Genomic DNA, 27,905 nt, shown 5'->3' with positions numbered 1-27,905 from the left:
TAAGTGTACATTCATTATATCCCTGCCCTGGAGGGGAGCTCGCTCAGTCTGGAGTTTTTCCACCAGTGACGTTCCACAGGTGCTCCTTTTCCTGCTCCTGTTTAAAGAATGGAGCCCATGCTCCACAGAGTACATGGGAGTAAAAATGTCTGTGCTGTGTCAATATTAGCACTTCCACTGTTACAAGCAGTTGAGCTGCACTGGTGTAAGACCAAGACAGCGAGAGGTGCTGAATATGCTCAGTGGGGATATATTTATTTCCATTTAATTTATATACAATTACACAGAGAAAGACCAAGTGACAAGAATATTATGAGCGTTGCAATGTCAAGCACTCAAAAGTTAGAAAGTGCCAGAATTAAGGTGTTTGTGCAATCTTAATTCAGCCCCTTTAGATGTATGGATTATGCTACCATCTTTAATTACATGGCCACAGACTATTTTTTCTACAAGATCCCTGCCTCATTCAGTGCACAGGATGGACAGTGCTCACTCAGTAAGTAGCGATTCAATATTTTGTTTTCTCCTCATTCAAAGTGCAGTCCCCAGGCCCTATTTACTGCACACTAATCAAACCCTTCTCTCAAGACAGAATTACTAATTTCCTCATGGGAGTTTCTATGGTGCTCATCACTATGGTATCACACATCAAGCAGCAGCTCATAGTTAAATACCAATACCCACATTCATCTTGAAATCCTCTCACTGCTCTTCAAAGGTCATGGAGCTGTAGTGTACCCTGAGCATCTATCAGTCCAGAGCTGGGAGGGCATTCCCAGAGCCCCCAGGACCCTTATGAGAACAAACTGTCGGCCACACCCCCTCTATTATATCAGTGCCTCTGTTGACCAGACCTGTGGCAGTGTGTCATAGTGAAAGAGGTGCTCTCTCAGGCTACCTCTACACTATGAGCTAAGGGTGTGATTTCCCTGCTCACATACACATCCTCACATTAGTTCTCATCGAGCTAGCACGAGTATAAATAGCAGTGTGGCCACAGTAGCGTAGGTGGCTGCAGTGTATGCACGGCTGAGCTGGGCTGAGTACGTAATCACCCGTTTGAGGCAGGCTTGTACTAGGCATGGCTTAGCTGTGCCTCCGCTGCCACTACCCCTGCTATTGCACCTACACTGCTATTTATACCCATGCTAGCTCAATGAGAACTGGCACATGTACATCTACACGAGCAGGGGAATCACACACCTACCTCATAGCATAGATGTAGCTTGTGAGGCTCGTCCCGGGCTAGTTAAGGCTTTAGAGGCCTTAATGTTGTTACAGTTTAGAGTTCTGTTTAGTAGAATACTGGGATGATGATTTGTACTGAAGTCCTGCCTAGGAGCCCCAGACACTGTCCAGGGCCTTGTTGTGCTTGGCACTGTTCAAAAAGAGAAGGCCTCTGCTCCAAAGAGCCCTTTGCAATCTAAGGAACAACAAAGATCACAAGGTAACAATGAGACAATACTGGTACTCGTGATAGGCAGTGGTCTCAACACACCAGTTGCCTGACCATTGTCCAGTATTTTCTGTAGGCAATTGTGGGACTGAATATCCAGCCTCCCCAGATATCTGTGGGTACCATCAAAATACCAACCGATGTTGTCAAGTAAGATGAATCAATAACTATTAAGCGACCCCCATCTAGCAATCGCAAAGTAGTATTAAGCCCAGCTCATTGGAACCGCCCCTCTGAGAATCACTGTGAGGGACTTTAGTAACAGTGAAAAAGCCCATTGAATGTTTGGGTGATGCGTTCAAGGTGCTATATAAACATTAAGTCTCATCACAATTCTGTAGACTGACCACAGAGAGGTTAAGAGCCAGATCCTCAATCACATTTAAGCGCCTATCTCTATTGAAATCTAAGTGATTTGTTTGAAGTCACACATTAGTCTATGGCACTGCTAAAGAAGCAGAACCCAGATCTCCTCACTCCCAATTCCAGGCTTCTTCTCTTTCACTACAGTCTCGCTCTGTTTGAGTTTATTGCACTTCATCTTTTCTAGGAGCTACTCCATAACTTAATTGCCAGTATAATTCTCTTGTTGAGCCTACAAAGTGACCAAATACATCAGTTTTGTCCAGAGGAGATCCCACACAATGAAAAAACAAAACTGAAATAACTGAAATAACCCACACACATTATGGGCTACGCCAAGAGCTTGGGCTCAGCCCTGCAAGGTGCTGAACATCCTGACCCGAATCCAAGGCGGCATTTATGCATATGCTCATTTTTAAACACATGCAGAATCCCACTGATTGACGTTGGGGCCAGAGTGCTCAGCATCTTGCAGGATTGAACCCTTTGGATCAATTTGTTTCGTTCCATTGATTGTTACGGACAGAGGTGAAAGTGGGCCGGGCCGGCCTACCGGTAAGAAATGGGCACTGGAATGGGCCCGTAGGCAGCCGACAGCGCTTTAATGTTGCTGCCCCTTTTGCCCCCTTCCCCCTGGGCTGCGGTGGGGGGGGGGGCAAAAAGGGAGTTGCCCCAGGGCCCAGTGATTTAAAAGGGCCCAGGGCTCCCAGCTGCCACCATTGCAGCAGTGGCCAGAGCCCCGGGCCCTTTAAATCGCCGCTGGAGCCCTGGGTGGCACGGGCCCGGCCACGCTGAAGAGGCTGGCTGTGGGAGGCTGACCCCCAGCCCTGCCCTGTCCACCTGAGGCCCTGCCCCTTGTGGGGGCCCGGAGCCAGGTCCCTGTACTGGTAAGACTTTTAAGTTACTTTTGCCCCTAGTTACAGAGGATTTCAGCTGAAGGTCTGGCCCTCTTTCTCTCTCTATTTCAGCAAATTGTTCCTAGTGCAGCGTCCCACTGACAGTAGTGGGTGATTCAACATTCAGAATAAAGGAGAATAAGAGACCCCTTTATGTCTGAGAAGTAGAGTGCGCACACACTCTCTTTCATGTGACTTCCTTGGTAAGCTCTGTGTTTGCAATAGCTAGGTTATAGATGCTGTACCTTTTACTCTTTAACTCTGGCAGCTTCCCAGCAACTAAGGCTGCAAGTCCAATAGCCCCCTCTGCATCCACCGTGGCTCTCTCATACTCCAGCAACCGCAGCATGGAAATTAGAATGTCCTCTTCCCTGAAGACAAAAGGAACAGTATCAAAACTGAACAAATACAGAGTGAATTTAAAAGAATTAATGGGACGAGACAAGATATTTATGTATGAAGGGATTTCTTTGGCTCCCTGGTGGGTTTATTTAGGACTATAGCATTATGGGAAATTGTACTGCTGGGTGTGAAAATAGGTCTTGACTGCACGGTATTTTTTGTAAGAGTAGGGGCTTTAGCCTCAGCATCCAGGCTAAATATCCAGTGGGTTATGTACATCCCACCTACCTAAATTGCCCCTGCTGTTAGCCAGTGGAAAACAACTTATCCAAGTCAGTCCTGCACTGTTGTATAGTATTGCTGTATGCTACTAAAGGGCTGTGCCTACACCATGAAGGTGACCAAATTTAACTAATGGGTGAAGTCCTTACTCACATGTGGTAGCCCTTTTGTTACCCTGGGACCAAACATGTCATTAACAATTGTAAGATAGGGCTTGTTTATAGCATCTGATATTTGGATAAAAGGTATTATGTGTACGTGCGCATTTTGCCATTTTCCCACCAATATTCTCTTTATTGTGTTATTCTTAGTTATTCATGAATTTCATTAACACCTAAATCTTGGCCTTTAGATTGTTAATATTTGCAATTTATGCTATGTTGTTTATATACAAAAGTCACTTGGCATTGTTTCTGTTTGGGTGATTATATAACCCACACAGAATTGTGTATTTTACAGTGGAATATACAATTCAAAAGTCACCTGAGCTTCATGTTCAATTTTTGTCAATATTCACACTGCTAAAGTTGGAGGGCTTAAACGTTCATAGAAAATGAACATAAATGGTTCATGAACATGTCTGAATCTTGATTAGCTTAAACTTCCAGGAATAATTTTCCCCACTATTCATCCAGCTGTCACTAAGAGAACCTGCACTATCTCAAGCTAGATAATGCAAGCATAGTTGCCCTGAAAAAGGCATAGGGGTTGATCCTCAACTGGCCAGTTTACCCCAGTGATGGATCTGGCTTACATTTGTTCTATGGGTTGATCATATATTAGGGTAAATAGCTAAACATCAGCTACAAATTCCATACAGTCAGCCACAATGCCTGTTATCTGGAAGAGCCTCCCTTTATTCCCCTGCCTGTCTCTCTCCATTTTAACCTAGAAAAGCACTTCTCTCCTTTGCTTCTGTGTCTAGATACCTCTTTCCCATTTTAAAATAGATAACTGCATAAATATTATTTATGACCCTGAAAGTACTTGGGATACAGTTGGTATGAAATACACTATATGAAATAAAGCTGAAGGCCATACAGTCAAATGAATGCCAAAGCAGATGGGAAGATAAATGCTACTTAACATAATGTATTATTGTCACTTAGTTGGAGGTTATCTCCCCATTTAAGAGCTATAGAAAAATCAATAGAAAAAATGTTCCTGACTTCAAAGAGTTCACTCAGGACCTCAGAGCTTGATCCTGCAGTCCCAAGCAATTGAAACTTTAATTGAAAAATCGATAAACCATGGAATTCAATGGAAGTCAGGATTGATCAGGCCCTCAGGGAGGAGCTTACATAGCCCCTCTCTAACGTACAACAGTATTTCGAATTACAAATACCCATTCAAGTCAACATCATTCACTACATTGTTCTTCTTCACCTACCTCACGGTAACAACCTTGTCTACAAGCTTCCCAGTCAACTGCAAAGAATTGGTACCAAAGCAAGGTCCACTCACATCTGCAGATTTAAGCAACACATTAAAAGTGAAGCTGGCTATTTAGTGATGTCCAAACATGCCTAGAGCCCTGCGCTCTTCCTTTTTTTTTTTTTTTGAAATAAAATAAACACAGCACATTGTCATTATGCAGTTTTTAAAATATATATATTTTAATTACCTGTTATTTCTGTATCCAAATAAAAGTAGTTTGCCAACATAAGAGACCACAGACTTTGCACTCTTAGGCCTAGTCTTCACTTACCGGCTGGTCCGGCGGCACGCCATCGATGTTCTGGGATCGATCCTGGAAGTGCTCACAGTCGGCGCCGGTACTCCAGCTCGCCGAGAGGAGTACGCGGCATCGACGGGGGGAGACTTCCTGCCGCGTCTGGACTGCGGTAAGTTCGGACTAAGGTACTTCGAATTCAGCTACGTTATTAACGTAGCTGAATTTGCGTATCTTAGTCCGATTTGGGGACTTAGTGGGGACCAGGCCTAAGGCCCCAGTCCTACAGTAAGAACCATACAGCTGCACCCCAGCGCCTGCAAAGTCCCATTGACTCCAATGACCCAGTGATTATGTGGTTCTCACTGTGCAACAGCACCTGAATTATATATTATAAATAAATATGAGGAGTTGAAAAGGACATCAAGTTTGTGAGCCATAGTGGCTAAGTGGGGTGGTCAACAAATGAGAGTATAGAGCGGGAGGGATTATTAACAATAAGAAGAAGTTTGGTTTTGGTATCTCTAGTTTAATTAAGTGGCGGAATATCCACAAGTTGATATGAGAGCGTGCGTGAGCTGGGAGGGAGAGATTGTTAAGAAGGAAGTAGAGATTTTTCATGCTGACACAGCTGTATTTTCAGAGGTGTTGACCTCTGACTCTCATTGAGCTTAATGCAGGAGATGCTCTGAAAAAATAAGCTAAAAAGGGGGTTTTGTTTATTTTAATATGCAGGTTTCTCTGAAAATTAAATGACAAAACCTCAAAACTGGGAACCCCATTTCCAAATGCTGCTGCCTTGTTGTTTTATACATCTAAGTAAGTAATCACCATATCCTGCCACCCTTATGTTGATTAATGTCTTACTTTGCAAGCTATCCCATTGATTTCAGTGGAATAAGGTATTACTGGTTGTGATACAACTGGCAAAATGTGGCCCTAAATAAATACATTTATGTCCCTAAGTGTTCATTTGTGCATCAAAATGCGGGATCTGGAAGTCTTATTATTGCATCCATGTTGTGAAGTCCAGCTCCGTGGGTTGCTATTAGCAGCATTTATTAAACCATGACAATTCCCATGAGACACTTCACTTCAGTTAGACTTGATGTGGATCAACTGGAAAAGAAGATTCACAGATTGTAGAAATCCATAACAACATTTATTGTCTGATTTCATACTTTTACCTCCATAAAACTGATGGTTGCTACAGGCCTGGTCTTCAATAGGATGGCCTATCTTTAATGATTGTTGTAAAACAGGGAAACTCTCCGATTCAACACCCTGGGAAAGAAGGAAAAAAATCATCTTTAACTACTATGTAGATCAAGTTACAACGGGAACCACCAACACCAAGGAAACAAATTCTGTAAAAAGTGTAGGCAAAGTTTGTCATCATGATTAGCAACCATTATGAACCCTTTTTGCCAATTAAATTTTAGCTGTTCCCTCGTACTAAAGATATACTGTCTGTTTGGTAAAGGCCCAATTTTTTTTTTTTTTTTTTTAAGAAAACCTAAAGGGATGGGAATAGGTTAAAAGTAAAAGTGAACAGAAATGTTTGCATGAATTTCAAAAGGATCAAAACCATTTCCCTACATGGGAACCCAAAACACAGCAGCATTGTACTGGTACAAAACAAAATGAAATTGACTAATCTAATCCTACTGACACAAGATGACAGACGAGTTATAATTTTGCTTTTAGTTGAATATTCGCTATTTGTTTACATTATAAAAAAACCTTTCAATAAAATAGTTTATTTTAACTGGATAAAGTGGTGTGTTGATTTTAATTTATGATTTTACCTTGACAGTGGTCCCTCTACAATTTCTCGTCGCTAAACTCTTCCAAATAGATCAAATTAAATCTCTCATCACTTTTGGCATGAGAGAATAAGCTCATAAAAGGAGTCTGAATTGTTCCTTTTGACTTGTCATGTGGTCATAAAAGATTCCTTTTAAATAACATCAAGTTCTATTGTAACGGGAGCAAGCAATAAATAAATAAAAATGTATGTTTAATCCAACAGTTCCTTTGTGTCATAGAAAGAAAGGACAATTAAGTCATTGGACTACTACATCCCTCCCTAAGAAGAAAACACACTGGCACCAGCTATCTTAAACAACAGGCATCACCTCATTTTCTGCAGACTTTATATCAAAATGAGGAAAAAATAAGACACACACAAAAACAGGGTGAAATTCACCCTGATGCACAGGGAGAGCACAAGGCCCATGTGCCACTTAAGTCCTCAAAATAGGTCTTAAGTAGTGCCCAAGCCTTTTGCCCAGGGATGGGGAATAATGGAATAGCATCAATATTATCATATACATTTCCAGCCTTGAGTACTATGGTCCTCTGGAGATTTCGGTCTCGTCAATGATTCATACCAGTTTCCATTATATTCAGTATAGGTTTGTTTTTCCCTTGGGCCAAGTTCAGAGTTCTCTATTCAGGTAAACTCCCAAGATTGAGTAAAAAATGACCAAAGACCTCAGGTCTTATCCCCATGTTTTTAATATATAAATCTAATTTATAATGAATAATCACCACCACCACCAATATGCAGAGATGGACTAGAGCCTAAAAATTTGGCTCTTGATTCCAATTTCTTAAAATTCAGAGGTGTTTGCATTTAAGGTTTAGTTTGGTGCCCATCTTTAAGAACTGTCCAGGTAGTAATTTTGTATAGCTATTATACATTTGTGGGTGGCTAAAGTCATTCAACTTGCAACGTCATGCAACCTTGCATCATCCAGAAATATGTTGTCTGTTGTATCCCACCACTTACAATTTCAACAGCTGCTAGCTGAAATTTCTACACCAAGAGCCAGAAGGGGTTATTCTGTGTATAATTTGGGATGAATGTTTTATTTTATGGACAAATTTTCACAACAATCCAAAGAGACCTCAGTTTTAACCTGAATAGGTTGCTTCTTCCAGGAGTAAAGATTAAGTAATCTCCATACTATTTTGGGGATCTATCTAGTTGAAGGTCTTTCAAATAAGAATTCTACAGTGTCCTAAAACTTGGAGGCAACTAAAGACTTTTAATAAGATCACACAGGTTTCAAACAAGCTAAATAAACACTCTTAAATCCATTAAACAGCCCCAAAACAGGTCAGTTAAAACTTTAAATGTGAAGAGTTTGGTCTTATTTGCTTTAAAAAAAGGTTCCTACATAGTTAACAAAAACCCAAACAATTAACCAAGAAACAAAGCAAGCTGCCCAAATTCTAAAATAGCGTTCTCATGGAGGATGACCATGGGAACCAATAACTTCGGTCTATAGTGTACACAGACTCATTCCCAGTACTTTAGTAGAATACAGAACCTTTCTGAAGCCTGTGAGATAGGAGGATAAATCTCTCAAAATACACAGTTGAAAGGTGAAAACAACTTACAATCACAGCAATGTGTGGGTTGAGATGTTTGAGGGCAGCAGCTGATCCTGCTAGCAATCCACAGTGGCCTCCTGCAGGAAAAATCACTGCATCCAGCTTTGGCACTTGTTCATATATCTCCAATCCCATGGTACCCAGTCCTGACAGGTATATAGCACTGTCCTCCCTAGGGGAAAAGAAAAAAACCAAGTCATTGCAGAGTTGGGACTTGTTAACAGTTCACTATTGTAAAGCTATAGTTTATCAGGAAAACCGCATATGGAAATATATAGTGTTAGAATTTCCAGGAGGCATTGCAAGTACTTACTGCTACTAATCACATCCTCACATACATTGCAGTTATAGATATTGCTGCAATGAACCTTAGCAATCCTGACACTTTCTAAAACAACATTACATTGAAAGGCAACATGGAGCAAAATAATCCCATGAGAAGAAACAGACGCAAGTTCAGCAGTTTCAGCCAGGTCAGCAAATGTTTCAAGATCTCTAAGCCACTTTACTGTGTGCAATCCATCTGAGTGTGACAGGGGTGATGGATTTCATCCAGGTGAGTCAGGATTAAAGTGACAAGCAGTGCTTTGCTCGATGAATGAGCTGAACTTTCTGCCCTAGAAAGCCTATCCTGCTAGCTCTCAGGCTACTATAATTATGATCAGGTGAATTCTCTATTGGCATCGCTGGCAGATATCACTGGTCTACAATTTTTGAGAAGTCGTCTGCTTCAGAGATAAAATGTGCTATTTATTATGTATTTTGATGTGCTGAATTCAAATATGACAATTAAAACAACTGATTGGCTACTGTTTCTAAGATATTTAAGTTTTTACATTTTATGTCTATGTATATTGTGTAGATAGTAGAGTTTTAATCATAAATTGTAAACCTAGGTCTTTTCATGTGTTTATGGTTGCTTTACATGATAATATTTCACCTGTCCTGTTTATGTAATACTTTAAAAATCAGCAAAAGGGTTATATACATAAAATTTATTATGAAACAAAAGGCAAAAAACTATTATATACACAGTTTAGTCCTATTCAGTGTCTACTCGGCGCTTCTTGGCTTGTCTCTTGTATTTATTAAATGGAGCATCTCTTGTCACTGTCCAGCAATAGTCTGCAAGCATTGATGGGCTCCATTTGCCCCGATAGCGTTTCTCCATTGTTGCAATGTCCTGGTGAAATCGCTCGCCATGCTCGTTGCTCACTGCTCCGCAGTTCGGTGGAAAAAAATCTAGATGAGAGTGCAAAAAAAAGTCTCTTTAGTGACATGTTGCAACCAAGGCTTTTGTATGCCTTGAGGAGGTTTTCCACCAACAACCTGTAGTTGTCTGCCTTGTTGTTTCCGAGAAAATTTATTGCCACTAACTGGAAGGCTTTCCATGCCGTCTTTTCCTTGCCACGCAGTGCATGGTCAAATGCATCATCTCGAAGAAGTTCACGAATCTGAGGACCAACAAAGACACCCTCCTTTATCTTAGCTTCACTTAACCTTGGAAATTTTCCACAGAGGTACTTGAAAGCTGCTTGTGTTTTGTCAATGGCCTTGACAAAGTTCTTCATCAGACCCAGCTTGATGTGTAAGCGCGGTAACAAAATCTTCCTTGATTCAACAAGTGGTGGATGCTGACCAGTTTTCCTCCCAGGCTCCAATGACTGTCGGAGTGGCCAATCTTTCTTGATGTCGTGGGAATCTCTTGCATGACTACCCCATTCGCAGAGAAAACAGCAGTACTTTGTGTATCCAGTCTGCAGACCAAGCAAGAGAGCAACAACCTTCAAATCGCCGCAAAGCTGCCACTGATGTTGGTCATAGTTTATGCACCTCAAAAGTTGTTTCATGTTGTCATAGGTTTCCTTCATATGGACTGCATGACCAACTGGAATTGATAGCAAAACATTGCCATTATGCAGTAAAACAGCTTTAAGACTCGTCTTCGATGAATCAATGAGCAGTCTCCACTCATCTGGATCGTGAACGATGTTGAGGGCTGCCATCACATCATCAATGTTGTTGCAGGCTACAAGATCACCTTCCATGAAGAAGAATGGGACAAGATCCTTTTGATGGTCACGGAACATGGAAACCCTAACATCACCTGCCAGGAGATTCCACTGCTGTAGCCTGGAGCCCAACAGCTCTGCCTTACTCTTGGGTAGTTCCAAATCCCTGACAAGGTCATTCAGTTCACCTTGTGTTATGAGGTGTGGTTCAGAGGAGGAGGATGGGAGAAAATGTGGGTCCTGTGACATTGACGGTTCAGCGCCAGAAGTTTCATCCTCTTCCTCGTCTGACTCAAGTGAGAATGATTCTGGTGCATCAGGAACCGGCAGTCCTTCTCCGTGGGGTACTGGGCGTATAGCTGATGGAATGTTTGGATAATGCACAGTCCACTTTTTCTTCTTTGACACACCTTTCCCAACTGGAGGCACCATGCAGAAGTAACAATTGCTGGTATGATCTGTTGGCTCTCTCCAAATCATTGGCACTGCAAAAGGCATAGATTTCCTTTTCCTGGTCAACCACTGGCGAAGATTTGTTGCACAAGTGTTGCAGCATGTGTGTGGGGCCCACCTCTTGTCCTGATCTCCAATTTTGCAGCCAAAATAAAGGTGATAGGCTTTCTTAACCATAGTGCTTATACTGAGCTTTTGTGATGCAAAAGTCACTTCACCACAAACATAGCAGAAGTTATCTGCACTGTTCACACAAGTACGAGGCATCTCTGCTCACTTTGGCTAAACAGAAATGTGTCCCTTTGCAAAATCAAACACTGACAAATAAGAGAGCACGACATTGTATGATTTCTAGAGCTGATATAGGGCAATTTGTTCAGCAGAGTGATGTAAGCTTCATTATGATTGCATCATCCATGACTTCTAGGAATAACACGATGCAATTCATATCATGTATGACGCAATACCAGCTTCAGATTGCATCATTCATTGTTTTGCCTAAAAAGCAAGAACTGTCCAAACCCAGTCATAGATTTATTCATAGATCCAGTCAAAGATGTATTTTAGTCATTTCTGGTTTAAATTGAGATCCCTTCCCTTTATAACTCACTTATCCTCCGCCATTCCCAAGTCAAGGGTCGTATATACTGACCCAATAGTATATCTTGAAAACTAGAGCCAATCAACAATTTTAAGCATCATTTTCGTTCTCAGTGACCCAGAATTAGTAAAGTTTGTCTACATTTATTTCAGAAGCATTTTGGCTGTAGAGCAGTGAAATTGCTGGAAAGGAGAGGACTCCCATTTCTGTTGCGATCACTTCCTTAAGCTGCATGAGTTCTAATATCCTCCAGTCAAAACTGTAAGCAATAAGAAGGAATCTAGTGTAGGTACAGCGATCTCTGTTCACTTGAGTGTGATTTAGTGCTCACAATAGTGGGAATTTACAGGAAAGGAAAGCACTGTGTTTACGTAGTCACAGTAGATACAGACCAGATCAGTGGAGCACAAAACTTTCCACAATCTAGGGCCAAAATCTGACATCTTAACACCCCTTGGAAGACCTCCATGAAGGATAAGAGGAGGATTTAGTCTGCCTAAGTATTCATTGGAAAATCACTTACAGCTACAGGCAGTTTAATGAACATATTAAGAATACACACAGCCAGCAAGGTACAACAAGAGACTGTTGTAACTTCAGAGCTGGCTGATTTAGAACCATTTTAATTAAACCTGCAGAATGACAAATTGATCAAAAACTGTAAGACTGTTGAGTACTTGTGTGTGTTCTACATACTTGGACATCAATAAACCAAACAGAATTACTGTACCAGTGATTTCATTTTTTACATTCTACCAAAATATTCACCCCTTAATTTTATCTCTAGTGCAAGGGGCTGTGTTTATTCATTAATAGTAACACCTAGAGGCCCCAACAGAGCTCAGGGCCCTGGTGTGCTTGCTGCTTTACCTATACAGTGAAAGACAGTTCCCTGTCCTGAACAATCTACAATATTAATCAACAAGACAGAGAGGTGGTGCAGGGGGAAGGAATCAATATTATCCCAGTTTTACAGATGAGGCAGAGAGATTAACCCACTTGCTCAAGGTCACACATGAAATCTGTGGAGGAGCTGGGAACTGAACCCCAATCCAGGGCCATAACCTGAAGATGATCCCTTCCCCTTTATATAGTATTGTTTTACAAGTAAAGCAAGATAAAAATACCACTGGCGCTTTGACAAATTCGACTGGGCTATTAGAACACTTTTTCCCCAACCAAGAATTTTTTTTTTTTTTAAAGTTACCCTTGCAATCTACATGTTGAAGTTCATGAGGACTTGCAAAGGTGAATGTGGCTCTGGAAGATTCAATGTACATATAAAGCTGCTTTAAAAATGCAAAGCTGTATCAAATGCCAGACTGCCTTTCATATGGCATGATCAACATTCCTATTAGCAGCTTGGACAGGCATTTTAGACAGTCAGACGTTCCTTGCTAACATTTAGAAAGGACTCCAGTCCAAGCCTCCTACATTAATGTTTAACACTTTCATTTGTGGTGAACTAATTCATTAGGGTTTTTTTACCTTTACGTGCTTAGATATAAAGGGAAATATGAGCAGCACGTTCACTTCCCTCTTTATACATAAATAGTAATTTAATAGAACATAAATCCCACATTTGTATCCTAAAATTAGCACTTGTGATATAAAACTAGCTATTTGATGAGTGTCTATTTACTTCCAAAATGTAGGATTCAAATGCCCTGTTAGATGCCAGTGTTTGAAAATAGGCTCCCCACCTCAGGCATTCTATTATAATTTTTGCATGGCATAGTTTTGTACATGTCCTTCAAAACTCCTGGGGCCAGATCCTCAGGAGTATTTAGGCTCCTAACTTATACAGATTTCCTTGTGCAGACATAGCTCTAGAAATATTTAACCCTGTGTAGTACTAGATGAACTTGCGACCTCAGGAAGCATATCAGATCTCAAGTGACTTAAGGTCCCATCTGGTCAGTACTTGGATGTAGTGTTATACAAGAAAACCCAGGACACGCAAGGAAGGAATGTTTGCAATTCTTCACTCTCCAATGCACAAATGAATCCATGCTTCAGCATTGTTCTGGAGTCATTGTGCTACTGTATGTGCTTTCTTTCAGGAGAAATGTAAAGCTGATGTCCTGAAGACTTGTGGCTATTAAAGATCCCCTGCCACTAGTATGGCATTAATGTGGACATCATGACTGAATTCCAACTTGGGTAATTACATACTGCTACCTAGAATTTCACAGGCAGTTCTACCTGAATATGAAGTTTTGCTTCCCCACCTAAAGTCTCTTGTGTTGGTTTTACTGACTCAGAATAGCACTTTATTTGCACTCTGGAGGTGGAATAGTAGTGAGCTTGACACCAACACTTCCAACTGAGAGAGTTAGTATTTGTCAACAAGGATCATAACTTAGACTTAGAGGATGGTCAGATGGTATCCATAGCAGAGGAGGAAGGATAGTTTGTTGATTATGTCACTGGACAGAGACTTTGGAGATCTGAGTACCTACATAACTGCCTGTCACAGCCACAGTTGTGACCGGTGTAGGCATTTGAGCTAGAGTCCTCTTGGTTAAGTGGAAGGAGACTACTGGCAGGAGACCCCTCACCTCTGAGATTTACTTGATCCTAGTCTCCTAAGGTCCAGATATGTTAGCCTCTTTGTCACACTTTTCATATTTTTTCAGTAAAGTGTGTGGGTGATAGGGTATATCTAGTGTGTGATGAATACATCCACATGAATGGTTTTTAATGGGATTGTAATTGCTATTTGGAAAGGCATTATTTCGATTTTTAACAGTTTGGGCTCAAAGCATCAGGCACTTCAAGTGAGTTACAAATCCAAAGTAGAAGAATCAAATCTTGAGGTGGGGGGGGGGGGTGTTGAGGTTTTTATTTTGGGTATTTTTGCACAACTGCCAACCAAAAAAAAAACTTCCAAACATTATAAAACATATTGCTTACAAAACCATGAAACAAATACTCCTGGGTCTCTGTACATAGCCTAACTTTCCAAAACACAAGTTACTCCACAGGAAATAATTTGGTCTATTATGTAAAACTGGGACAGGTAGTGTTGAAACTCCTGACACACAAGAGCTCAAGAGTATGAAACATGGATGTCTCCTGTGAGTGTATATTATTCAGGAATGCTGTTCAAATCTACACCCAAAAAAGTAACATCCCTTTAGGGCACTGCTCTGTGTTTTCTTTTTAGTTTGGTGTCTGAGTCATGTTTGTATGTAGAATTAGGTTTTTGATCACAGAGTAAGAGATCAGGTGCTTTTGCTTTATTATAGTTGAGTTTTGAATTAATCAAGGTGCTTAAAAGCCACCTGGTGGAAGCATCTATACATTGTAATTGATATTTATAGTAATCAATTATAATTGCAACTGCTCTAAAAATTCTCACAAGCACAACCTGGAAAGACTTAAGAACCCTCTTTGTTCCATCTATATTACCATGTTCATTCTAAAACAATAACTCCTTACATTTTTTTGCATATATTCTCCCATTTTAAACCAATGTCCCCTAGATCTGGCCTTTCCAATGCCCTCAAACAGATAATCATGCCTAATTTTATAATAATCCTTAGCTAGTTTAATACTTCAGTCATGTCACCTCTTAAATCACCTTCTCTCAAGGCAAAGTCCCAGTTTTGTCAATCATTCCTCATATGCAAGACTCTCCATTCCATTAATCTCTCCTTGCCTTACACTGTATTCTGTCCATCGTAATCACATTTTTCTTCAAGAAAGGGACCAAAATTGAACACTACTTCATAAAATATCAGCACAGTATGCTTAGACTTATATAATATGCCCCTTGACACAAGCCAATATTTTATTAGCCTTCTACACTGGTGCACACTAGATTGAATTTAACAGATGGGTATAGCAAGATATCTAGATCTTTTTCCTCTTCCATATTAACTAATTCAATGCCACGTATATGGCACTTAGCTTTGTCTATCAAAACTCATCCCTTTGCTCTTAGGCACATTAGATTTCATATTTCAGCTCTGATTCCATACACCGAACAAAGATCTTTCTGTAAAACAGATACATCCTTCTGACTTTTAACCATTCCCCCCTCTTTCAGTATTACCTACATGTTATGGTCCCAAGTGGGGAAGTTTCTTCCTAATGCATGTCAGACAGTAGTTAGCAGGAGAGATTATATTCGTCAAAAAAAAAAAAAAAAAAAAGGGGGGGGGGGATCCCCACCCAAGCAGTGATCCAAGCTAACGTGGCCACTGCTCTGCATCTACCCTCACATTACAGGGTACAAGACCTGGAGTTCTACCTGCACAAGCTTCTTAGGGCTGCACCTCCTGCCTCAACCTGCTGAGTTACCAGGAACCACTGGTAACTTAGTAGGAAGCAGAGGAGTAAAGGGCATTTTTGTTAGTCATCTCCCGTCTAGATTTCATTGGTTGGCGTCTATAGCCAACCTGTTGCTGTTCCCATCTCATACTTAAAACACTCTTCTTCTTCTGTTTGTTGTAGCACAAATTTCTCCATGGAGTGTGCAATGCAGGACCTGTTGCTGACTTGTTGCTAATAGCTCCTGCTGACTAGTTAACACCTGGCTGTCTCTGGCATCTCCTTGGCCTGATACCCAAGTAACTAGTTGCTCCTTTTCCTGGAATGGATGGCAGGCTGTGGTTGGAAGGCTTCTTTGCCTTGGCCTGTTGCTCCCTTGTTACTGCTCCCTGGCCACTAGCTGTTGTTCCCTGGTTACTCTGGTCCCTGGCCCCTATGGTTACAGACAGGTGGCTACTGCATTGTCCAGCAGCTCTCTGGCCATAGGTCTGAGTCTATAGCAGGGGTCGGCAACGTTCGGCACGCGGCTTGCCAGGGTAAGCACCCTAGAGGGCCAGGCCAGTTTATTTACCTGCTGATGCGGCAGGTTCAGCCGATCGCGGCCCCCACTCACCGGGGTTCGCCGTCCCGGGCCAATGGGGGTGGTGGGAAGCCGCGGCCAGCACATCCCTCGGCCTGCGCCGCTTCCCGCCGCCCCCATTGGCCCGGGACGGCGAACCGCGGCGAGTGGGGGCCGCGATCGGCCGAACCTGCCACGGCAGCAGGTAAATAAACTGGCCCAGCCCGCTAGGGTGCTTACCCTGGCAAGCCGCGTGCCGAACATTGCCGACTCCGGTCTATAGCCATGGGGAGGTTGACAGATCATACTCTAAGATGCCTTCTATGGTTAGCGTCCTCCAGGCTATGTCTCTATAGACAGAGGTGTAGCCTCGTGAGCTCTTGCAGCTTTCCAACTTGTAAGATTGAAGTGAGGAGTAGTGCAAAAAGTGGCCAAAAAGAGGAGTCACCTGGCCAGTCTGGGAGATTTAACAGGTCTGAAATATGAAGAGAAACCACTTAGGTTTCCCACCATTTCTAAGGACTGCTCCCATGATGAAGGATTTGCAGGATGGTGCTTTAATAGGAACTGTTCCACCATTTTAATATTAAATGGTTAGATTTGCATGACCATATACGTGCCGTCCATCTACAATATTTCTACACAGCAGAAGGAGGAAAATAGGGGGTGAACATCACTTCAAGTTTTGCTCTGAACCAGGGCCGGCTCTAGGTTTTTTGCTGCCCCAAGCAAAAAAAATTTTGGCTGCCCCCCTCCCACCCACTGCACCCTCCTGCTGCCCCAGCCCTGGGTCACTGGTAACTCGCTCCCAGGGCGGGTCATTCAGCAGGAATTTTGGATGTGCACAGAACACAGACAGGATTGGCTCCCATATGGTTACAGAACTGCAGTAAAGTGGAACAATTTTCAGCTTGTGTGATTGAAGGCTATCTGGATGCATATTATAAGACTGTCCTACATAAATGAGGAAAAGTTGAGGTGCCTTTATTATTCTTTTGTTCCATTCTTTGTTTCTATGGGGAATTTGCCAATGCAATATCACTGTCTTCCTTTTAAACAAATAAAACTAAAAACTTAATAATAATAATAAAAGCAATGGCTGTTGAAAATAGCAATTCCAGTCCTAATAACCACTGGGAAGCATTTCTTGCTCAATTTATTCTACTTTTTCCTATAGCAAGTTACAGTAGATCAGTATATTTGATTTGGGAGAAATGAAGTAACAGCTGCCCAAATTGAGCGTGAGCACTTCTGAATTTTGAGGGTGTTCAAATCTGGAAGGCTGGTGCTGGATTCCCTTTCTGAATATTAGCTAAATCTGGAAAAGTCAATTTCTGCTTCCATGGCTCAGAAGTGTAAATCCTCCTATGTGCCTGGTACTGTATCTAAAGCTGCCCAGTCTAGTAGAGCCTCCCCTCCCTTACTTTTCATTTTAAATCCTAGTGGGATCCACGTACCTGCCTTGCTAGGCTTCAGATAGAGAGGTGCAATGTCCATTTAGTCCACCCAATTCTTTCTTTGGGGGAGAGCCCAGGGCTGGGGCGGCAGGAGGTGCAGGTGGGGGCCAGAGCTGGGGCAGCAGGGAGTGCGGGTGCGGGAGAAGAGCCCAGGGCTGGGGTGGCAGGAGATGCCGGTGGGGGGACAGCCCAGGGCTGGGGCAGCAGGGGGTGCGGGTGCAGGGGGGGAGAAGAGCCCAGAGCTGGGGCGGCAGGAGGTGCGGGTGGGGGCCAGAGCTGGGGCAGCAGGGAGTGTGGGTGCGGGAGAAGAGCCCAGGGCTGGGGTGGCAGGAGATGCGGGTGGGGGGACAGCCCAGGGCTGGGGCAGCAGGGGGTGCGGGTGCAGAGGGGGAGAAGAGCCCAGAGCTGGGGTGGCAGGAGGTGTGGGTGTGGGGGGAGGGAAGAGCCCAGGGCTGGGGTGGCAGGAGGTGCTGGTGGGGGCCAGAGCTGAGGTGGCAGGGAGTGCGGGTACGGGGGGGGGGGGGAGAAGAACCCAGGGCTGGGGGGGGAGGAGATGCGGGTGGAGGGAGAGCCCAGGGCTGGGGCGGCAGGAGGTGTGGAGGGGGCGGGGGGAAGAGCCCAGGGCTGGGGCGGACGGAGGTACGGGGGGTGGAGGGAAGAGCCCAGGGCTGGGGCGGCAGGAGGTGCAGGGGGGAGGGGGAAAGAGCCCAGGGCTGGGGCGGCAGGAGGTGCAGGGGGGAGGGGGAAAGAGCCCAGGGCTGGGGTGGCAGGAGGTGTGGGTGGGGGGAGAGCCCAGGGCTGGGGCGGCAGGGGGTGCAGATGGGGGCCAGGGCTGGGGTGGCAGGGGATGCAGGTGGGGGGAGAACTCAGGGCTGGGGCCGCAGGGGAGTGCAGGTGGGGGCCAGAGTTGGGGCAGCAGGGGGTGTGGGTGGGGGGGAGTGCAGGGCTGGGGCAACACAGGGGTTAAGGGGGAGCCCAGGCTGAGGTGCGGGGGCAGCAAAAAACCTAGAGCTGGCTCTGTTCCTACCATTTACAGCAAGCTACAGCATGAGGTTTCAGTTCTACGCTCCTTCCCCCTCCCTTTCCTGTTAATTGCGGCCGAGGGAATGCTGGGAAATGTAGTTCTTTCCCTGCTCCAGGGCTGGCTCTATAGGCAGGGAGCTAACCAAGGAACTACAGATCCCAGGGCTCCCTGTTGGTTCTCAGCTCTCATGCGGGATACTTGTGCCCCTGCAAATTTGCCTCCCCAAGCACCTGCTTGCTTCACTGGTGCCGAGAGCCGGCCCCGCTCTGAACCATTACAAAAGCTCAATACAAATTCCAACCAAAGCCACAAATTTGCCTCATTTGGAGAGGAAACCATGCAAGAGTGCCAGTGATCATGGACTCATCAGAAAAATGAAAAATGTCAGTCCAGACTCTCAGGAAGTCTGTCCCAGGCTCATAGGAAACTCAGTGAAACCTTGGTGAGCAAGGGTCAAGATTTGCGGTTGTAATAAAATACGACACCAAATGGGTTTTACAGAGCTGAAGATTCTGAACAATTATCTGATAAAACTTACTTACTCTTCGAGGTATAGATAGCCATTCTCTTGGGCCAGCCTCCTTGCATGGATCTGGGAATCCTTGGCTGTAGTGCCATAGGAGATCACCATGGCACCATACTCACGGCACATTTTCACTCTGGCTGGCGAAGTGCTGGTAGACATGATGACAAATACTGGAATGCGGAGTTCTGAGGCATGGTATGCTACTGCCATGGAAAAGTTACTGTCAGAAGCCACTATCACACCCTTTTTCTGCTGCTCCTGCAAAACAAATTTGCTTCTAGGTCACACAGTATCACAGAAAATGGCAGCTTAGTCATATAAGCATGCAAAGATTAATGGTGGATGATTTCAACTGTTTTGTGCTAGCCTTTTTTAAGTCTTCTTCCCCAGTGTTACATTATCAAGGTATGGCACAGATATACAGTGTCGTGTGATCTTAAAACACAGGACTAGGAACCACAAACTTTTGAGTTTGAATCCCAGCTCTAATATTCCCTGGCCCAATCCTTCTCCCTTTGAAATCACAGCCAAACTCAGAGTGATTTTAATAGACACAAGATCAGGTCCTCATCTCTGCCCTGGAGAAAATCACTTGACCTTTCTGCCTCACTTTCCCCCTCTATAACATAATGATGCAGAGTGGCTGTAAAAATCAATACTTCTAAAGTGCCCTATCTAAGCTAAATATTATTTCTTCTATAGATAGGTAACACATCTTATACAACAAGGGGGATAAAACCAGTATTCAAACTGCTGGAATTCTCCCCCAGACCATTCACTAATCGAGGTTCTTCTCTCAGAATCCACACACGATTTGGGATTTCAACATTTTTTGTCAGTCTAGTAGTATATAATATGCATCAGGATCAACTCATTCAAACACCATGAATAAGCTCTAAAATCTACATACTACCAACTTTTCCTTCAATTATTCCCATAAGATGTCATTTAAAAAATCCTGTTGATTTGTCAAAGATATAAGTACTATGTTTTAATTAATTTATTCACAGGCATGTCTAGGCTGCTCAACCCAGCAGTATCTGAATACTTAAATGAGAAAACACAGCAAGCCAGGGAAGGTTTACAGATAATAGGATCACCTTTAATTTTGCAGCACGAAGTTGCACATAGATTAAGCATGTTTAATTTTTTGTTGTTCTTTATAGGCTTGGATAATTTGTCGTACCTGCTGTAGAGATGTTAGCAGGTAAAGCACACCTCGCTCCTTTACAGATCCTGTGTACTGAAGGAACTCTTTCTTTAGATAGATATCCATTCCATATTGCTTTGAAAGTCTAGAATACTAAAGCACAGGAAAACGATCATTATGTTGCTGAGGTATTTTACATGCCTACATTCCAAGACAGTCTTTCACTTGTTTTACCACAGCACAATCATTAGTCAGTTCCAGCAAAATATAAGTATTACATATTTCCATTAAGAAAGAATACATGATGGTCTGGTGTAATTTCCAAGATTCTTGGGAGTTATGTAGATCATGCCAAACAACTGTCCATAAAACATTTACACCGCACCATTATGTATCTGTATATGTCACATATTTTACAGCAAAAGATAATTCAGATATTTTTAGAGTAATACTTAAAAGAAGGTTATAAGTTTTATTTTTGACTTCCTTCCTTGTATGGAGCCACCTTACCTTAATACCACACATGCATCATTTCTCACATGGATACGGATACCACATGCAAGTTTGCATTTTTTTAATATTACTTTATTATATACATCACTACATGAACAAAACCATTTCACTTGCCACCAAAATTCAGTCATCTGGTACGAATGTGACTGTTATATAAACAGCATACAACTTTATGAAACAGGGACTTGATTTCCACCAACTTAAGATGGGCGTAAGGACTATGGTTTGCAGGATCAGGCCCTAATTTAGGACAGTGAATGAAGAGAGGTTGTGTTATTTTAAATATACAGTTGGACGATATATATTAAATCTCTCTATATGTATATATTGCAATATGTCATACCATATTAATTATGACAACTGAACAGTTTTGGAAAGATATTTTATGGATTGTTGGACTTTTAAAGTGCAATGCATTTTATAGCAAGCAGAAATAGACATATATTTTCTTAGAAGTTAATTCAGTTAAGCTATTTTCAGGTGCTTAACTAACTCAGGCTACATCTACACTATGTGTTAGGGACATTTTAACTAGCAGGCCACCCTCTTCAAATTTCTCCTTACATTCTTCCACGAGGCCTATGTATACTGTAACTATTATACTCCTCATAGTAACAATAGCTGTCTATTCCCAGATCTTCCCCAACCTGCTGTAAGCCTAGGTTTGCCAACCCTCCTGGTTAAGTCCTGGAGACTCCAGGACAAAAGATTAATGTTTAATTAAAGATTACGTCATTTGATGAAACCTCCAGGAATATGTCCAGTCAGAATTGGCAACCCTATGTGCAATGGGGCCCTGTTCTCAGCTAGGGCCTCCAGTTGCTACTGTAACACAACAGCATGCACATCAAGAACCAAAACAATCACACAAACTTATTGCTACATCCCTTTACATTTGCATGCACGCCCACTTTCAAAGTTGGTAGCTTTATGGAAGATGTTGCAATTGACTGGAGAGATGCTGAAGCATGTTATATTCTATCATTCATATCATATTATGCTTAAAAAGCCTCAACAATTTCCCTCAGGGCCTGAGGTAGAAAATATAGTTCTAATGACCTCTTCACAAGTGGTACTTTGGAGAAGACATTCATTGGTGTATAACATGATGGGTTTGCCTTTTTCAATTTGGCCCAGAAAACATGTTTAAAACACATTGCAGGCAATTAGATGGCCCTTTGGATTGGTAATGAAATGCAGAACCTTTCACTTTTGTGTTGCTGGCTCCAGTCTATCCAATGCTAGCAATGATGAAGTCACTGCCACCTGGAAGCTGGCAGATGAGTTGTAATGAGACCACTACCCCTGCTCCCAAGTTCATGCACTAGTACACTTCCTTGTGCACAGGTATCCACATCACATGGAACACTATCACACTGGCAGTGTCTGTGGAGAGGCAAAGGATGAGGGAGGACTCCAATTTACAGATGATCTCACTAGGTGACGGCAGTTTCTTGATAGCATTGTGAAGCTTGCACCACAGTCACTTTTGCTGAATCTGTCTGGTTCCTCACGGCTTCACACCCTTTTGGAGTCTGAGTAGGGTGACCATATTTCTGTAAGGGAAAATGGGATATCGCGTGGGGCTAGCCTGAGCCACTCACCTGAGCCCTATCCCCGTGAAGGGCTGGCCAGAGCTGCTCGTCCTGCACAGGGCTTATGTCGCTGCTTGCCCAGCTCCTGCCTACCCCCCACCTGAGCCCTGCCCCTGCCCCCACAAGGGGTCAGCGTCGCTGCTTGCCAGAGCCCTGCCTACCCCCAGCCCAAGCCCTGCTTCCCGACCCTGCAAGGGGCTAGCATTGCCGCTCCCCACACACACATGTTCCTCCACACCTCACTTTGACAGAAGTGGGCATTTGTCCCATTTGCTGTTGCCAACTGATCAAAAAGGGACTGTCCCAGCCAAAATGGAACTTATGGTCTCCCTAAGTCTGAGCAGTAGCATTTTACACAGAAGTAAATGATTGTGTGAGGTGCATGGAAGTGAGGGCCCAGGCTATCAGTGTACAAGGAGTCAGTGCAGCATTTCTGCTCTCCACATTTAAATAGAACTTGCCATTTAATATATTCTTCTACAGTTTTACTTTATTAGTCACTGGTGTCTTTTTCGTTCTTTTTTCTCTCCTAACCCCCATCAGATATGCTCATGTCTGGACTTTATAAAGAATGGTGCTTACATAAAACCTGTAGCTTGCCAGAACTTTTAAGGCATGTGTATTCTGTGGATTCCTGTGACTTAAGATGTATTTTGGAGAGGTTATATTAAGCAAAATAAATGTTAAAAACCACAGAAATTTTTATAGATAGCCAAAATCAGAGAGGAAATGGTAAATTATTTACATGTTACATATCCAGCACACAAAAAAAGTTCACTCTGTTCTGGTTTTCTTTCCTTAATGCAGTTTTAAATCTGACAAATAAATACCAACTCAAGTTGGTTAGGTCGGGAGACTGGACAAACAAGCAAAGGCTCCGGAGCCCAGAAGGCTCCCTCCCCAAATCCCCGCCTCTTCCCCAAGCATGCCATTCCTCCTCCCTCCACAAGCTCTGGAAGGAGGCCCCGGAGACGCAGGGGGAGCGCGGGGCCGGGGTGAGTGAGAGTCCGGCCTGGCTCCGAGTGCACGCAGGACTCAGTCGGGCGGTACCTGGAGGGAGAGTAGGAGGGTGGCCCGCGGGGCCAGGCAGCAGCTGTTCTCCCAACCTGGGCAGCAGGACTTGGGAGCAACCGCTGCTGCAGCTCCCACTGCTGCGGCCGGAGGAAGCGGCTGCGGCTCTGGTGCCCGGGTCCGAACCCCCCGAGCCCGGGCCTGTTGCGGGGACCCAGCAGCACACACACTGCACCCAGCCCCTGGCCAGTCACGTCTGGGCTGGCTGCCCAGCTGGTGCAATCCCGCGGCGGCTGCGGGGCGGAGGCATCGGCAGCCCAGCCCCGTTTGTTCCCCTGCAGGACCCGAGCGGGACGGGGGCGGCTGGGGCCTGCTGCCCCCATTCTGGGGCCGCCCGCGGGATTGCACCAGCTGGGCAGCCAGCCCAGATGCGACTGGCTAGGGGCTGGGCGTGCGTAGCGTGTGCGCAGCTGGGTCCTTGCAACAGGCCCAGGCTCGGGGGGTTCGTGGGCGCCAGAGCCGCAGCCGCCAAGCTTGGCCAGCGGCCGCTTCCTCCCCCCACGGCAATGGGAGCTGCAGCAGCGGCTGCTCCCGAGTCCCGCTGCCCAGGTGGGGAGAACAGCTGCCGCCTGGCCCCGCGGGCCACCCCCTACTCTCCCTCCAGGTACCGGCCGACTGAGTCCTGCATGCACTCGGGGCCAGGCCGGACTCAAACTCACCCCGGCCCCACACTCCCCCTGAGTCTCCGGGTCCTCCCTCCAGCGCTTGCGGAGGGAGGGGAAGGGTGTGTGTGTTTTTTTGCTCTGCCACCGCTTTTTTTTTTTGCCCCGCCCCTTCACCCCCACGTCCCGATATTTGACCTGGGTGATCTGGTCACCCTAACTAGGACCCAGGGGTGCCCTACGCAGCTGCATATACCTAAGGATAGCCGTGAGCCTACTCCACTTAGGGTGACCAGATGTCCCGATTTTATAGGGACAGTCCCAATTTTGGGGGCTTTTTCTTATATAGGCACCTATTACCCCCCATCCCCATCCCGATTTTTTACTCTTGCCATCTGGTCACCCTAACTCCACTGCCCGCTTGCATATAAAGTGATAGGAAACCTTAGCTATGGGCATCAGGCCACTGCTGTGTCTAAAACAGACTGACAAGACAGGACACAATGGGAGACTCAGAGAAAGATGGTGGCTTAAAAAATTTCTCTGTTTTAAAAAAAACAAATCTATTTTTCCTACTATCTTTCTCTCCCCCTTTAGGCAGTGTGGAATGGTTAGAGAGAAAAATAAGGGGCTGAATTGTGTTCTCTCCTGTTATTTTATTCTTTGGACATAGTTAGATGAAAGACCTCATTCTTACTTCATTGTGACTTAAATGTCTGAGGAAAAAATCCAACCAAGACAGAAAACACATGAAAAACAGATAGCTAGCAAACCTGAGCTATGCATGCTTATTCAAGTTTACCTAGATAACACGATATTTGGGCTCCTAAAGACCCAATATACACAACCCTATGGAAAAGGCATATGCATCTTGCGCTCCATACTTCCCCTGCTCACTGCATGCTACATACAGAATTTAACACTGGATGTTTAAGTCACTTTTGTTTTAAAAGATCCCATGATGTTCAGACCCCATTTAGATCGTTGTCTCCAACATAGTGCATGCTGGGTTACTACACTGGAGCCATCACCTCAACCCCAGAACACTGACTTTTGCTCCAGCAATATAATGGGTCAGATAAGTGCTTTATAAAGGATGCAGCAAAGTTTTACATAATTTCCATTGGGATATTGGTTCTTAATAATTTTATTTTTTAAGTGGATTACACAGTCATCTGCTACCAAATTTAAATCTGAGGCCCTGCTGAAAAATGTCTGCCTGTTATGAAGTGAAGGGTTTATATGCTGGAAGTGCTGCCAAAGCCTTCAGTATAACATTGTTGAAAGGGACACAACAATACACAGTTTACTGCTACATAAGCAAGAAGATACAGTACTTGTGGCAAGTGTTTTTAACTGGGTGCATAATGCAATAGTATTCTTCATTCTACAGGTCACTGTAAGCAATTGAGAATTTAGGATAGTGAAAAAACGGAAGAAAAATTTTAACATTGTTGGAAGGATTATCATCCTATAGAGACGCATCTGCTATTAATGCACGTTCCCTGGTCATTTCTGACTAACTCCCATAAGATGAGAGAGATTCAGAGAACAAAACATTGTAAATACCATACCATGCAGGGGGTTTTCTGGACACCACTCTGGATTTTGAAAGCTGCAGCACTAATATCTTCAAATCGAATCAGCTTGTTATAAGTTGGCTGGCTGCTTCTACTGTTTGGTTGAGTGACTGGGTCAAGGGCATCTCTGAGCAATTCCTCATTACGGCTCACTATCTTCATTTCCCAAGTCTTCACGTCCCCATTCAGGTAGTCCTCCTCCCCAAAATCTTTCAGTCTCTCGGGGTTGATGGATGGTGGCCGCTGCCCAACATGGCCATTTCTAATCGGCCCCTCCTTACAGCAATGACGTTCACAAGGTGTTGGAGCATCTTGTTTTTTCACTTTCCGGTCACTCCTAAGGAAGAATGAAATAATCTTGTTAGCAATGAAAAGCAATGAAAGTTTGGAAGATTAAAAGATTGACATCTACTGTTTAAGAAGGACACCATGCCTCATCTTCTCTTTCACTTGCATGCCTCAGACAGATAAATTAAGTTATTACTGGACTATCATGTTCCATGTGCATAGTGAGCTCACGCAGCTAGCCAGCTGGCACAGTGGCAGCAGATAACTGGGCACATGAACAAACCAAGGAATTATCATTCCCTTGCTAATAAGGATGTACCTGTGCACCATATGGAGCTAGATTTTCATGAGTGTTCAGCACAAATAGCTCTAATTTGTTCAAAGGTTGCTGAAAAATCCAGTCTTGTGTTCGCAGCACTACTGAAGTCTGGAAAAAGACAAATGGCTGTGACACAGCACTCCCTTAAAGCTAATAATAGCAGTAGCAAGTGTGATTATATCATATGTATCAGGTGGCTGCTTCTCTGCTCTTAGATACTTGCGAAGTACGCTGTTAGCAGCCATTACCTGGCATGTGATGTGGATGGGCTGACTGCAACAAGGGCTAATAATGATGACCTACCATGAAGCTAAAGGATGACGGCTCCTAAGCCCCAATTTAAAACATTCTGTACCTGGATAACACACTTGAAAAGTGGGGAGAAATAAAGGGAATTCATTCTTTGGGGCCTATCAGGAAAAAAAATAAAAATAAAAAGGATGACAACTTAAAAAATGCTAACACCATACATAGGCATAGGTTGTGCCAGTGGATCTCCAGTCTCTTATTAGTTTCTCTAAGAGATATGCACATAATGCACAAGTGTAGCTACCTGAATTCATTCATTCTTAAATATTTTTTAAAAAATAAGTAAATTAGCAAGTCATCAAATCAGTCTGACAAGCAGTTAACCAAGCCACCAAACAACCTATGCCCATGTGTAGAGCCAAATTCAGCATTCATTTTCACCAGTAATACCCACTGATTTCAAAGGGTTTCATGAGCAGAATCTGACTTAGTCCCAGGATAGGAACTATACTTTATTACTAACGTTAAAATAAAACCCTCACTTAAAAATATGAGGGAGAAAACGTATACATTTAAAAAATTAAAAATTAGTTGCCTAGGTACCAGTGATCATGATCTGGTTACATTTATTTTGTGCAAAGAGTATATGGCATCAGTCAGTAATAGGGCCATTTTTCCAAAACTTAAAGCAATTGTCAGCATAATTGACCAAGAACATAAATTTAAAAAGTGGGAAGTTTTAACAAAAATTAATGAATGTCCAAACCCCCCACAATTCCACAGACATACCAAAAAAAAGGTATACTGGGCAAAAAGTTATCCTAGTTAAAAGATGTGGAAATGGCAATAAAATGAAGAATTTATATATAAAGAGGGGAATTAAACAGCAATGAATAAGTGAAAAAATATAGGCAACTGATAAGGGAAGCTAAAAGAATAAGTGAAATATTGGTTGCCAATAGGTTTAAGATAATAAAGGAGCATGTTTTAAACATTAGGGGAATAAACCCAAACTTTAGATCAGGTATAGGTCCATTGCTAGATACAGATGGTATAACTGTAAATAATAATGTAGAAAAGGCTGAAATGTTTAATAAATATTTCTGTTCTGCATTTGGAACAAAGCAGAAGGCTATATCCATCCTATATGATGCTGTGGATGGAATAGAAAGGAACAAAGGAAGCTGTGAAGCAGCACCTGCTAAAATTAAACAT

The 27,905-nt window shown here is 43.4% G+C and overlaps 1 protein-coding gene across 2 annotated transcripts in view; it reads right to left on the bottom strand.

Moving 5' to 3' along the window:
* The window catches only part of LOC128841200 (L-threonine dehydratase catabolic TdcB-like), a 54,603-nt gene that overhangs the window by 12,396 nt on the left and 14,302 nt on the right, over positions 1-27,905 (bottom strand). For both annotated transcript variants that reach the window (XM_054036022.1, XM_054036023.1), the window contains exons 2-8: positions 25,829-26,171; positions 20,510-20,626; positions 19,340-19,581; positions 8,420-8,585; positions 6,199-6,295; positions 4,730-4,805; positions 2,961-3,086 (exon numbers count right to left, since the gene is read on the bottom strand). In XM_054036022.1, the coding sequence (XP_053891997.1) occupies positions 2,961-3,086; positions 4,730-4,805; positions 6,199-6,295; positions 8,420-8,585; positions 19,340-19,581; positions 20,510-20,626; positions 25,829-26,171 (1,167 nt within the window). The remainder of the gene's footprint in view (positions 1-2,960; positions 3,087-4,729; positions 4,806-6,198; positions 6,296-8,419; positions 8,586-19,339; positions 19,582-20,509; positions 20,627-25,828; positions 26,172-27,905) is intronic.

This window comes from Malaclemys terrapin, chromosome 7 (assembly GCF_027887155.1).
Source record: "Malaclemys terrapin pileata isolate rMalTer1 chromosome 7, rMalTer1.hap1, whole genome shotgun sequence".
Classification (NCBI taxonomy): Eukaryota; Metazoa; Chordata; order Testudines; family Emydidae; genus Malaclemys; species Malaclemys terrapin.
The sequence above is the reverse complement of the archived record's forward strand: the minus strand, read 5'-3'. Positions and strand labels throughout refer to the sequence as shown.